Source organism: Lolium rigidum, chromosome 6 (assembly GCF_022539505.1).
Source record: "Lolium rigidum isolate FL_2022 chromosome 6, APGP_CSIRO_Lrig_0.1, whole genome shotgun sequence".
Lineage (NCBI taxonomy): Eukaryota > Viridiplantae > Streptophyta > Magnoliopsida > Poales > Poaceae > Lolium > Lolium rigidum.
Genome location: NC_061513.1, coordinates 298012777 through 298027246, shown reverse-complemented (window position 1 = coordinate 298027246; position 14470 = coordinate 298012777). Strand labels below are relative to the sequence as shown.

Below are 14470 nucleotides of genomic sequence, written 5' to 3'. Positions count from 1 at the left end.
ACTGCAGATTTTGCGGACTGGATTCTGAACATAGGCGATGGGTTAATAGGAAATGAGGAAGACGAGGCATGGGTACATATACCTAAAAATATACTCCTGCAGAAAGGAGGGAACCAGTTGGAAACAATCATCAACAAGCACATATCCTGACCTATGGACTAACTACACGGATCGAAAATACCTTGAAGAAAGAGCAATATTATGCCCAAGAAACGAGATGGTAAATGAGGTAAATAATTACATCATGAGTAGAATTGATGGAGAAGAGGTAACATACCGAAGCTCGGATACGGTGTGCAAAGCAATGTCCAATACGAGAAGATGGAGATCAGATGTATGCATCGAGTTCTTGAATAGTTTGAAATTCCCTGGAACACCAGACCACATATTACGGCTGAAAGTCGGCCTACCAATAATGCTCTTGCGAAATATCAATCAAAGTGAGGGATTATGCAATGGCACCGGACTAACTATAACACAGCTAGGAAAGTGGTTCATAGAAGCTCAAATAATAACAGGGACGAACATTGGAAATAAGGTCTACATTCCACGAATAATTATGTCACCAAATGAATCAAAATGGCCATTTGTACTGAAGAGAAGGCAGTATCCAATATCAGTTTGTTTTGCAATGACGATAAATAAGAGCCAGGGACAGTCATTAAAACATGTTGGACTATATTTGCCAAAGCAAGTGTTCACACATGGCCAACTCTATGTAGCAGTGTCTCCAGTCACAAGTAGAGATGGACTTAAGGTTCTCATCTCAGATGAAGAATCTCAACAAAATAATATGGCGAAAAATATTGTGTACAAAGAGATACTTTAGTTCAAGATAACTTAGAATATATATATACACTACTCTATGTACGGTCCTTAGGAACGAAATTATTATGGTTTTTATTTCATTAAATGTACGGTTCTTACAAAGGAATTTAGTATGGATTTTAATGTAATAATCATATATATTTGCAGACCTATGTGGCTACATTTAAATACCGGTCTATTGCACATGGACTTCCAGTTCTAATCTCAGCTTCTTTACTTGAAACAGAGCTTACAATATTTCTATTTTACTCTATGTATATGTATCGTCCATGCCATGCATTTATATGGTTGACACTCAGGTAATATCTTCTCCCCGGTATAGATTGGCACACTGCTACCTACATGGCTATTGACGAATCTGAAAAGAGCAACGCAATATTCTGAAAAGGTCAGCATCTTTTACACTGCTTTCTTTCTTTAATCTATACATAACAATTTTCCGCTACTCAAATTCCTTCATCTGCTTTAGAGGAGTGCTCTAGCAAAATGGTACTGACGTACTTTCATTGCTAATGTTGCTAAATATATTCAAATAAGAACTGAAGTTTCTTGCTTAATTTCAGTTTGGCGTTTCTTCATTGGGTGACTATTTAAGTGTATATAATCATATACATTTGGTGTAGAACTCAGGTACGAACACTGATCACAGCTAGGAAAGTGGTTCATAGAAGCTCAAAAAATAACAGGGCCTTACAAACTTCATCTCATAGTGTATATAATTATATATAGCTGGTGTAAAACTCAGGTATGTACATTGATATGTTTTCCGTTTGAAGCAGCAACATTATAAACTTCATTTCATTTGTTTCCTTTGAGCGTTCGAATCCACTCTGGATACGATCGACAAAATACGGCCGCCACGTCATCCGTATCATCTGGAGTCCGCACCGGAGCCCACGAGCGCTAGGGAATTGATGGCCAATAGGAACACGACGGCATTGTTGGAGCGCTGCGCGGCGTCGGGGATGCGACCAAAAGGATTTAAACAATACGTACGTATCTTCGATTTTTAACTAAGTATATATGGAATAAAGATAAAACTGACATCTAACAGGGTCGTTGTATAGCAGAGGAACAAACACGCTGAGAATATTCGATGCCAGCTGAAGGCCTTATCTTCTGTAAGTCTCAAAACCACTTCTATATGGAGAAGACTTAGAATTTGAGCAGTTTACAAGAAATTTTATTTGATAATTCAAGACATAAAAAATAAGTAGCACTGATACTAGGGTATTTTGATCTGAATTTGCATGCAGTTAAGTGTTGACATCCAAGTTGGTGAGAGTGAGCAAGAACCTGAGAATCACCGTGCGCGACATCTTCATCCAGGTCGGCGCCATGATTGTCTACGATGGCAATAGCTCAATCGGCAACCTCAACATCATGCTGGGCAGCCTGCACAGCGGCTTCGCCAATCTTTGTGAGCTCAACGAGAGCCGCAGCCACATCCGCACCAGGATCGTGGTCCTCCATCTCTGAATCGTGGTTGGAGTAGAGCTGACGCCAGAAGTCGTTGTGCAACGAAGGGACGAAGCTGGACGAGATCAGAAATAGCGGTGGCCGCAAAAGCAGGAGGTCAAGTTCCTGGTGCGGAGCCGCCGCTACACTCAACGCCGGGGAACAGCAAAATACAGCAGAGAATATGAAACAAGCAAGCCTCCACACCTGCTCCTCCTCAATCTCCTTTCCGACCCCTGTACATCCAGATCTAGCACCGATTTTGGGGATAGCTCATAGTTGACAGGAACGGGTACTAATGGAGAAGCTGATTGTTATATAAAAATAAAAAAAACTATACATAAGCAAAGGAATATGTATACAAGGCCCAGGTGTCGGTGTGCGTGTATCCTACACTAGGGATATGTATAAACGACTGAATGGACAATACTACCAGCACATACAAGTGCATCCATGCTACATGGAAATTTCTTAATTCTATTAATATTTAATGTACAATACAAAATGCTACTGCGAAGTTTTCTCTAAATAAAAAAATTACATGGACTCGAATGTATACTCACGTGTCCATCTATTTACACAAGCTATACTGAATAAAAGACACTATTTATATGAATACTAATGTTTAAAAGTCACCTAAGTCATATGAACTAAATGTATATTCCTCCCAGTATCCCAAAAACAATATCACATATTTATCCGAATTCAGATCTATCTAAAAATTAAAACTAATACTAATTTGAAACACATAACACGTAATAACAAAATATAAAAATTAACTAGCCCGTGCGGGCCACGGGTTGACGACTAGTTTACCTAAGGGCAATTGGTTTGAGTCTCAATTATGGCATGGGTTTATATTATGATCACCATAGTGATACCTAAACTAGAGTTGAGATATTCTAATACATATAGCAAAAACTTATAATCTTAGCTAGACCGTGCAGGAGCACGGGTTAATGACTAGTGATCTTTAATTTGGTTAAACACCAAGCCTAGTTCTCACAAGAAATTGCATGAGTACCAAGAAAAAATGGTTCTGAAGTATAAATAGAAACCTTGATTCATATGCGTGAGTATTTTAATTTGGTTATTAGATTTGTACATCCAATACCCCAATCATTTGAGTTAGGCTTACTTCCTTATGTTGATACTCATATATTAATATTGTATACGTTTGATAAAGCTAAAAATACAAATAGAAATATTATAATCAATAACTAACTGAAAAAGTACCTATACATATATATAGATCGATAAATATATATTGGATACAAGACTTGGCATATGTTATGATTATAAAATATGTATCTATACATTTTATTAATGTATGAACTTTTCTTATCGATCTACACTTAGAAATTTGTTGCTGATCGACTGTTTAATTGGTTGGTCGATGTTGGTGCTGTGTTGGCGATGAACCTGGTTACTAGTGCTGCTGAAATTTTCGTTGATATTTTGTAGTCGTTGTGGGTCTCCTTTGAAATTTACTTTTGCCAAATTTGCTCTAGAGATGAGCATTGTTTTTCTTTAGGATAACAAGGAGGACAGTAACCTCTGTTTTGGTTTCAAGTAGTAGATACATATTGACATGCTTCTTATGTTCAAGTGTTTTTGCTTACTGCATAACAAATGAATGAGCGAATGAAGGATGCATGTGTGTTTATCAGCGGCTCTTATTTGGAGTCTTGTATAAATCTCAGTGTTTGCTTTGTTGTGGACCTGACCATGGTTTGTCTTGTTTGGGGATAACGAGGACTGTACAACGAGAGCGGTGTGCTTGGTCTTGCACTCGACGTGTTTACCTAAGATTCCGGTTCCTCATAGCTCCAATTTGTTAGGCTTGTGTACATGGTTGGTTATGTAGTGTCTGCACGCGTAGACTGTACCTCTCCTTGTACATATAGATGGAGGCAAAGGTTGGAGGAAGAAAGGGCGGGAGATTTGGCCTCTCCAACAAAATTTGTTTTGGGGGAGAAAATGCTGGAACGGTCAAGATGGAGAGATGGGTCTGTTGTGATGGACCGTCCGGATGAAAAGTGCCATGGATCGATGACTTGGACAACGGTGGCCTCATCCGTGAAAACGCATGGAATCCTCCTAATTAGGGTGATCAGTAATGTTCGTGTTAATCCAGATAACTAATTTATTGCTTCGTAATTTGGTTCGGTTCAGTTTCTCGGCGTTGCCTAAACTGGGGCTAAGTTTCCCACCTTGCGTGCATGTGCTAGGAGACGAGTCCCTAAAAATCCTCCTCTTGCAAATTTCTTTGGCAATCAATCCTCTCTAAAATCCAATGGTCATGCTTGCCTACGAGAAGCACCACCAACAGCACCCAGGACAGGCGAGTGAAACGTCGCCAGCCAGATTGGGAAGGAGGATGCCCTTCTAGAGGTTGAAGTTCCCGGCCTCCAACCGAACCGCGGTCGTAGGAGCAATTCCCGCGGGAACAGAGGCGGACGAAGACGAGGCCATGGCCCCGACAGCAGTGGGAAGCTGGAGGGAGGACGTCATCGCGGCGGCAGCGGAGAGAACTCGCGGCGGCGACGATCGGATCTTGCAGCCGCAGCGGAGGAGGCTCACGGCGGCTGCGGCTCTGATACCAAGATTGAAAAGAGGGTTTAGGGTTTGTGCATGGGTTGTCAGCCCCGCACGGTCTCCACTTTATATAGACATGATCATACAAATACAAACGTATACGGGACGTACATCAGTTCCCGATTATAGCGGAAATGGTGGGGAGTGGAATCGTATGCGTCATCATGGGGTTGATAGGGGAAGAGGAAACGTAAATCAGCAGTGGCAAAAAAAAGACATATATTAGTTTAAAAGGAATGGGCCATGTACAGTATAAATCTGTTCTTTATTTACCACAATCCATGATACCTAACATATAGTACGTACAATACCTTCCCTTTTGCACACACTCTGAATAAATAAATCATATGCCTAATGGCAAAACATAACCCCATCTCTTCTATAGCTAGCTTAGGTCATAAATCATCCCAATCCCAATCCCAGTAGTAGCCAATAATAGTGGTATTCTGTATCGCACGGACATGTGTAACGGCGTTGAGTCGGTGACTCAGACGTTCATGTCGAGCACGAGTGGCGCGTCCCCCTTCTGCACGTCGAAGGCGCGCCTGACCTTCCCGCCGGCGCCGGCCAGTTCGAGCACGTACTTGCCGTGGAAGCCCCTGAACTTGAAGTTGCCGTTGGCGTCTACCGTCCCGCGCGCGTGCGACGTCCACTCCGTCCTGAGCCCGACGTATCTCCGGCCGGCCTCGCTGAGGAAGCCGTCGGCGTTGAGCAGCTGGCCGTTGGCGCGCCACATGTGGCCCTGCATGAACCCCCAGAGCATGATCCCCTCCACGGCCGGGTGCGCGAACGCCTCCCGCAGCACCGTCTCCAGGTCGTCGGCGCGCATCGCCTCGTCCGCTGCCGACACGTCCAGCTCCGTGATCCACACGGGGAGCTCCGTGGCGGCCAGCTTGTCGAGCGCGTCGCAGATCACGTCGCCGACGGGGTGCGTCACGTGGCCCTGCACCCCAATCCTGCCCACCGACGTGCCCCGCTTCTGCAGGTCGGTGACCAGTGCGATGTACTTCTCCGGCGTCGCGTTGGGGTCGTTGGCGTTCTCCACGTTGTAGTCGTTCACGAACAGCGCCGGCGCCGGGTCGATCGCCGCTGTCTCCCGGAACATGTGCGCGTCGATGTCGTCGCCGAGTCGCTGCCGGAAGAAGCTCCCGTGGAGCATCTCGTTGTTGACCTTAGCAGGGGAAGCGGCCGTTGTAGCGGGACACGAGGCTCTTGATCCGGGACTCCACGGCGGCCTTGAGCTGGCCGGGGTTCAGGGCGCGCACCCACGGCTGCACCGAGTTCTCCACCGCCCAGAAGATGCAGTGCCCGCGCACCGGCTTCTTGTGCCGGTCGCAGAGGGCGATGAGCTCGTCGGCGTCGGCGTAGCTCACCTGGCCCTGCACCGCCTCCGTGTAGTACCACTTGAGCTCGTTCTCCAACACCGCCCAGTCGAAGTGCTTGGTGAAGAAGTCCACGAAGGCCGGGTTCTGGACGGCCGACTTTCTGATGCACGCGCCGATCGGCACGGCATTGTCCACCTGGACCACCCTGATGGACGCGCCGTTCACACTCACCGCCGTCGCGTCGTGAAATAAGCTTAGATGCTTGAGTCTTCTTGAAATAAGCAGGGATGAATCACGGGGGCATCCCCAAGCTTAGGCTCTTCACTCTTCTTGATCACATTATATCACCCTTCTCTCTTGACCCTTGAAAACTTTTGTCACACCAAACTTCTCATAAACTTCATTAGAGGGGTTATTACTCAAAAAAAACTTTAACCCACTTTAGTCCTGTAGTGACACATTGCAAGAACTCAATAAAACATTAGCTACAGATCTCCACGTCTAGAAAGCCTTACTTAAAATCCACAAGAGACAATGCAAAAAACAGAGATATAATCTGTCAAAACAGAACAGCCAGTAAACACGAATTTTTTAGAGGTACTTCCGTTGCTCAAATCAGAAAACTCAAAACTAATGAAAGTTGTGTACATATCTGAGGAACACGCATGAAATTTTGCATAATTTTTAGAGTCTCCCACAGAGAGATCTACTCAAATTCGTGACAGCTAAAAATCTGTTTATGCGCAGAAATCCAAATCTAGTATCAACTTTATATTAGAGATTTTACTTGGCACAACAATGTAATAAACATGATAAGAAGAGGTTGCTACAGTAGTAACAACTTAGATAATTACTCTTGTAGCTCTGCTACCTGAGTTAGTCCTGTATAGTCCTATATAGTTGTGTTTTTCTCTTTCTTTTCCTTTACTCTTATAGCTCTGCTACCTCCTGTTTGCCCCCGTTTTCTCGACAGTTTTCTTTTAATGTATAATGACGCATGCTTTGGCATATGGTCAAGAAAAAAACAACTTAGATAATTATGACTCCACATTATATCCACAATATGATTACATTATGATTCCACACCCACTATGGGAGCAAGAAAGCTTTAGACCTACTAAAACATATTAAATAAAAAAAGGAATCGGCCATGTATAGTATAAATCTGTTCTTTATTTACCACAATCCATGTATACATAACATATACGACGTACAATACCTTCCCTTTTGCACACACTCTGAATAAATAAATCATATGCCTAATGGCAAAACATAACCCCATCTATTGCTAGGTCATAAATCATCCCAATCCCAATCCCAGTAGTAGCCAATAATAGTGGTATTCTGTATCGCACGCACGTACACGTGGTAGTGCGTTGAGTCGGTCACTGCTCAGAGGTTCATGTCGAGCACGAGAGGGGCATCACCCTTATGCACGTCGAAGGCGCGCCGGACCTTCCCGCCGGCGCCGGCGGCCAGTTCCAGCACGTACTTGCCGTGGAAGCCCCTGAACTTGAAGTTGCCGTTGGCGTCCACCGTCCCGCGGGCGTGCGACGTCCACTCCGTCCTGAGCCCGACGGACCTGTGGCCGGCCTCGCTGAGGGAGCCGTCGGCGTTGAGCAGCTGGCCGTTGGCGCGCCACATGTGGCCCTGCATGAACCCCCAGAGCATGATCCCCTCCACGGCCGGGTGCGCGAACGCCTCCCGCAGCACCGTCTCCAGGTCGTCGGCGCGCATCGCCTCGTCCGCCGCCGACACGTCCAGCTCCGTGATCCACACGGGGAGCTCCGTGGCCGCCAGCTTGTCGAGCGCGTCGCAGATGACGTCGCCGACGGGGTGCGTCACGTGGCCCTGCACCCCGATCCCGCCCACCGACGCGCCCCGCTTCTGCAGGTCGGTGATCAGCGCGACATACTTCTCCGGCGTCGCGTTGGGGTCGTTGGCGTTCTCCACGTTGTAGTCGTTCACGAACAGCGCCGGCGCCGGGTCGATGGCCGCCGTCTCCCGGAACATGTGCGCGTCGATGTCGTCGCCGAGCCGCTGTCGGAAGAAGCTGCCGTGGAGCATCTCGTTGTTCACCTCGTAGCACGGGAAGCGGCCGCTGTAGCGGGACACGAGGCTCTTGATCCGGGACTCCACGGCGGCCTTGAGCTGGCCGGGGTTCGAGGCGCGCACCCACGGCTGCACGGAGTTCTCCACCGCCCGGAAGATGCGGTGCCCACGCACCGGCTTCTTGTGCCGGTCGCAGAGGGCGATGAGCGCGTCGGCGTCGGCGTAGTTCACCTGGCCCTGCACCGCCTCCGTGTAGTACCACTTGAGCTCGTTCTCCAGCACCGCCCAGTCGAAGTGGTTGGCGAAGAAGTCCACGAAGGCCGGGTTCTGGACAGCCGACTTGCTGATGCACGCTCCGATCGGCACGGCGTTGTCCACCTGGACCACCCGGATGGACGCGCCGTTCACTCTCACCGCCGCCGCGTCGTCGTCGTTCGCGCCGTCCTCCGACCGCTGCTTGAACTTGAGCACCACGTCGCGCTTCCGCACCTTGTCCGTCTTCTTCCTGAGGTGCCTCAGCCTGGCGATCCTGTTCACGGCGCACACGCGCAGGTCCATGACCTTGATGTCCACCCCCGCCGGTGGACCGTGCACGTAGACCTCGGCGCCGCGCGGATGCTCGTCAACCCGGAATGCGCCCTTGATCTCGGCCCACTTCCCTTCCTCGGCCAGAACCACACCGCTACCGATGGCGGAGCCATCCCCAGTGCGGACTTCCACATGCACGGCGTGGCCACCGTCCGTGCAGGAGGCGGCGCCCTGTACAGACACCCACCCAGACACCCGGTACGTGATCTTGGGTTTAGGCGCCTGCGTGATCTCTCGGGAGAGCCCGTCCTTCTCATCGGCCCGGTGCCCGGCGAGGATGTACCGGCCGCTCGGCTTCTTCTTGCACTGGCCAGGCACGTCCTCCGCCGTGGCCGAGAGCGGGGGCGGCGCCGGGTCGATGTGCGTGGACAGCTTGCTCGAGCCGGCCGGCGCCCAGTGATACGCGTACAACACGCGTCCGTTGGGAACCCCAAGAGGAAGGTGTGATGCGTACGGCGGAAATTTTTCCCTCAGAAAGAAACCAAGGTTTATCAAACCAGGAGGAGCCAAGAAGCACGTTGAAGGTTGATGGCGGCGAGATGTAGTGCGGCGCAACACCAGGGATTCCGGCGTCAACGTGGAACCTGCACAACACAACCAAAGTACTTTGCCCCAACGAAACAGTGAGGTTGTCAATCTCACCGGCTTGCTGTAACAAAGGATTAGATGTATAGTGTGGATGATGATTGTTTGCAAAGAACAGTAAAGAACAATAGGAGCAGATTTGTATTTCTGATGTAAAGAATGGACCGGGGTCCACAGTTCACTAGAGGTGTCTCTCCCATAAGATAAATAGCATGTTGGGTGAACAAATTACAGTCGGGCAATTGACAAATAAAGAGAGCATGACAATGCACATACATGTGATGGCGTGTATTTCACACGTTCGTTGGGAAACCCCAAGAGGAAGGTATGATGCGCACAGCAGCAAGTTTTCCCTCAGAAAGAAACCAAGGTTTATCGAACCAGGAGGAGCCAAGAAGCACGTTGAAGGTTGATGGCGGCGGGATGTAGTGCGGCGCAACACCGGAGATTCCGGCGCCAACGTGGAACCTGCACAACACAACCAAAGTACTTTGCCCCAACGAAACAGTGAGGTTGTCAATCTCACCGGCTTGTCTGTAACAAAGGATTAACCGTATTGTGTGGAAGATGATTGTTTGCGAGAGAAAATAGTAAAAACAAGTATTGCAGCAGATTTGTATTTCAGTATTAAAAGAATGGACCGGGGTCCACAGTTCACTAGAGGTGTCTCTCCCATAAGATAAAAGCATGTTGGGTGAACAAATTACGGTCGGGCAATTGACAAATAGAGAGGGCATAACAATGCACATACATGACATGATAAGTATAGTGAGATTTAATTGGGCATTACGACAAAGTACATAGACCGCCATCCAACTGCATCTATGTCTAAAAAGTCCACCTTCAGGTTATCATCCGAACCCCCTCCAGTATTAAGTTGCTAACAACAGACAATTGCATTAAGTATGGTGCGTAATGTAATCAACAACTACATCCTCGGACATAGCGCCAATGTTTTATCCCTAGTGGCAACGAGCACAACACAACCTTAGAACTTTCCGTCATCTGTCCCAGGTGTCAATGCGGGCATGAACCCACTATCGAGCATAAATACTCCCTCTTGGAGTTAAGAGTAAAAACTTGGCCGAGCCTCTACTAGTAACGGAGAGCATGCAAGATCATAAACAACACATATGCAATAACTTGATAATTAACATGACATGGTATTCTCTATCCATCGGATCCCGACAAACACAACATAGAGTATTACGGATAGATGATCTTGATCATGTTAGGCAGCTCACAAGATCCAACAATGAAGCACAATGAGGAGAAGACAACCATCTAGCTACTGCTATGGACCCATAGTCCGGGGGTGAACTACTCACTCATCACTCCGGAGGCGACCATGGCGGTGTAGAGTCCTCCGGGAGATGAATCCCCTCTCCGGCGAGGGTGCCGGAGGAGATCTCCGGAATCCCCCGAGATGGGATCGGCGGCGGCGGCGTCTCGGTAAGGTTTTCCGTATCGTGGTTTTTTCGCATCGGGGGTTTCGCGACGGAGGCTTTAAGTAGGCGGAAGGGCGAGTCGGGGGCACGACGAGGGGGCCACACCATAGGGCGGCGCGGGCCCCCTTGGCCGCGCCGCCTTGTGGTGTCGCCACCTCGTGGCCCCACTTCGTATGTTCTTCGGTCTTCCGGAAGCTCCGTGGAAAAATAGGCCCACTGGGTCTTCGTTTCGTCCAATTCCGAGAATATTTCGTTACTAGGATTTCTGAAACCAAAAACAGCGAGAAAACGAGAGCGGCACTTCGGCATCTTGTTAATAGATTAGTTCCAGAAAATGCACGAATATGACATAAAGTGTGCATAAAACATGTAGGTATCATCAATAATATGGCATAGAACATAAGAAATTATCGATACGTCGGAGACGTATCAACATGATATGATGAGTATTGTGAGATTTAATTGGGCATTACGACAAAGTACATAGACCGCTATACAGCATGCATCTATGCCTAAAAAGTCCACCTTCAGGTTATCATCCGAACCCCTTCCAGTATTAAGTTGCAAAACAACAGACAATTGCATTAAGTATGGTGCGTAATGTAATCAATAACTACATCCTCGGACATAGCATCAATGTTTTATCCCTAGTGGCAACAGCACATCCACAACCTTAGAACTTTACATCACTTGTCCCAGATTTAATGGAGGCATGAACCCACTATCGAGCATAAATACTCCCTCTTGGAGTTAAGAGTAAAAACTTGGCCGAGCCTCTACTAATAACGGAGAGCATGCAAGATCATAAAAAACACATAGGTAATAGATTGATAATCAACATAACATAGTATTCTCTATCCATCGGATCCCGACAAACACAACATATAGAATTACGGATAGATGATCTTGATCATGTTAGGCAGCTCACAAGATCCGACAATGAAGCACATGAGGAGAAGACGACCATCTAGCTACTGCTATGGACCCATAGTCCGGGGGTGAACTACTCACTCATCACTCCGGAGGCGACCATGGCGGTGAAGAGTCCTCCGGGAGATGATTCCCCTCTCCGGCGAGGGTGCCGGAGGTGATCTCTGAATCCCCCGAGATGGGATTGGCGGCGGCAGCGTCTCGATGGGTTTTCCGTATCGTGGCTCTCGGTGCTGGGGGTTTCGCGACGAAGACCTTAAGTAGGCGGAAGGGCGGAGTCGGAGGGGTCACGGGGGCCCCACACAGCGGGGCCGCACGGGCCCCTCTCGGGCCGCGCCGCCCTAGTGTGGCGGCGCCCCGTGGCCCCACTTCGTCTTCTCTTCGGTCTTCGGAAGCTTCGTGGCAAAATAGGACCACGGGCGTTGATTTCGTCCAATTCGGAGAATATTTCCTTTGTAGGATTTCTGAAACCAAAAACAACGAAAAACGAGCAAGCGGCTCTTCGGCATCTCGTTAATAGGTTAGTGCCGGAAAATGCATAAATACGACATATAATGTGTATAAAACATGTAGATATCATCAATAATGTGGCATGGAACATAAGAAATTATCGATACGTCGGAGACGTATCACCCAGCCGGCCAGGTCGCCCTCGGCCTCCTCCGAGCAGCCGAACCAGAGAAGGTTCACGGCGTGGGCCGCCGCGTCCTCCTCCTCCGAGCTGATGCCGTCCTCTATCACATTCACGGTGCTGGCCGCCGCCTGTTCGTCGGTGATGTTGCCACCGTCCGCCATTAGCTTCATCACCAGTGCCACCTCCTCCTGCACATGTACGCACGTTCATACATCCTGAGGCTCAGGCATAACTCGGGCTGGGCCCTGACGCATGAAGATAAGGGCAATTTGATTTTCGATCACTTTTCCCAAACTCTCGGGCGGCCTCCTCCTCGTCCGTCGGACTTTAATTGGGAAGCTCTGAACCCTACCGCTCACCTTCTGGAAAATCTGGATCCCGCCTTCACCGAGGCGGAGATAAAGGAAGCTGTGGAGGATATGCCTATGGACAAAGCTCCGGGCCCTGGCGGCTTCTCTATAGCCTTGTTTCGTTCGTGCTAGGACATTATCAAGGACGACCTAATGAATACCATAAATGCTTTCTCGGAGCTTTCGGCGACCAACTTCCATATTCTCAACAACGCTAACATCGTGCTCTTTCCTAAAAAAGACGGAGCGGAATCCATCACCGATTTCAGACCCATTAGTCTCATACATGTGATCCCGAAGATCATAGCTAAAGCCATGACACGTCGTCTCAGCCCTAGAATGAACGAGATTGTGTCTCACAGCCAGAGTGCCTTCATCAAGTCCAGAACTATCCACGACAAGTTCATGTATGTCAGGAATACCGCCCGCCAGCTGCATCGCAGGAAAATTCCGGCCCTCTTCATTAAGCTGGACATCGCCAAGGCTTTCGACACGGTGCGATGGGATTATATTATAGATCTTATGCAACGCCTCGGCTTCCCCCAAAGATGGCGGGCTCTTATGATGACGCTTTTCTCCACGGCCTCATCCCGCATACTCGTTAATGGGATCCCGACAAAGATCATGAACATTGGATGTTATTAATAATACGATCATATCATTAGGTGAATGATGTGATGGACATACACCCATAGTAAGCGTAGCATATGATCAAGTCATTAAGTGCGTTGTGCTTCAAGCTTTCAGATACATAGTAACATAATCCTTCGACCATGAGATCATGTTAATCACCTACACCATATGGATGCTTTGATGACACCAAACACTACTTCGTAAATGTGTTTTATAAAGGTGGCATTAAATGTTCAGAAAGTATAGGTTGAAGCACGTGGATCAATAGTGGGATTTGTCTATCCAAATGACGGATATATATACTCTGGGCCCTCTCGGTGGAATGACATCCAACTAGCTTGGAGGCATGTGACTGGCTCACAAGGGATATCATATCACGGTACGAGTAAAGAGTACTTATCGGTAAGGAGGTTGAACTAGGTATAGAGATACCGACGATCAAACTTCGAATAACTAAAATATCGCGCGACAAAGGGAATCAGTATCGTATGTAAATGGTTCTTTCGATCACGAAGTCATCGTTGAATATCTAGGAGCTATTATGGATCTCCATGTCCCGCTATTAGTTATTGATCGGAGTAGAGCCTTGATCATGTCTGCATAGTTCACGAACAGTATGGTGACACACTTAAGGTTCGATGTCGTTTTAAGTAGATATGGAATATGGAATGGAGTTCGAATATTGTTAGGAGTCTCGGATGGGATCCAGGACATCACGAGAAGTTCCGAAATGGTCCGGAGCATAAGATTCATATATAGGAAGTCACATTCCAAGTTTGGAAATGGTACGGTGAATTTATGGAAGGTTCCGAAAGATTCTAGAATCATCCGGAACAATTCACTATGGCAGGTGGAGTCCCGGAGGAACTCCACCAGCCCTAGTCGACCCACCAAGTGGGAAGGTGGAGTCCATGGTGGACTCCACCATCTTGGTCGGCCAAAGAAGAAGGAAAGGGAGGAATCCCACTTCCTCTAGGTTTTCCAATTTTGGTAAGTTTGGGAGTTGGACTCCAAAGTGGTTTTGGGGCAACCCTAGGGGTT

At 47.9% G+C, this 14470-nt stretch overlaps 1 protein-coding gene and 1 pseudogene across 1 annotated transcript; both read right to left on the bottom strand.

Annotated features, from left to right (window-relative positions):
- Positions 1 to 5371: 5371 nt before the first annotated feature.
- LOC124664437 lies at positions 5372 to 7491 on the bottom strand (annotated as a pseudogene).
- Positions 7492 to 7601: 110 nt separating this feature from the next.
- LOC124664435 (endo-1,4-beta-xylanase 1-like) lies at positions 7602 to 13234 on the bottom strand. Its single transcript, XM_047201958.1, has 3 exons — positions 13157 to 13234; positions 12446 to 12634; positions 7602 to 9221 (listed from the first exon to the last, which is right to left on the bottom strand). Exons 1-3 carry the CDS (start codon positions 13232 to 13234, stop codon positions 7602 to 7604), a joined length of 1887 nt encoding a protein of 628 aa, XP_047057914.1.
- Positions 13235 to 14470: the final 1236 nt, after the last annotated feature.

Excerpts from the sequence above, each read along its gene's own strand:
- LOC124664435 (XM_047201958.1), bottom strand. The coding sequence starts at position 13,234 with ATGCAGCTGGCGGGCGGTATTCCTGACATACATGAACTTGTCGTGGAT. Across the intron at positions 12,635-13,156 it reads TTGATGAAGGCACTCTGGCT|GAGGAGGTGGCACTGGTGAT; the intron begins GTGAGACACAAT and ends GTACATGTGCAG. Across the intron at positions 9,222-12,445 it reads AGGGCGACCTGGCCGGCTGG|CTGTCCACGCACATCGACCC; the intron begins GTGATACGTCTC and ends GGCTCGAGCAAG.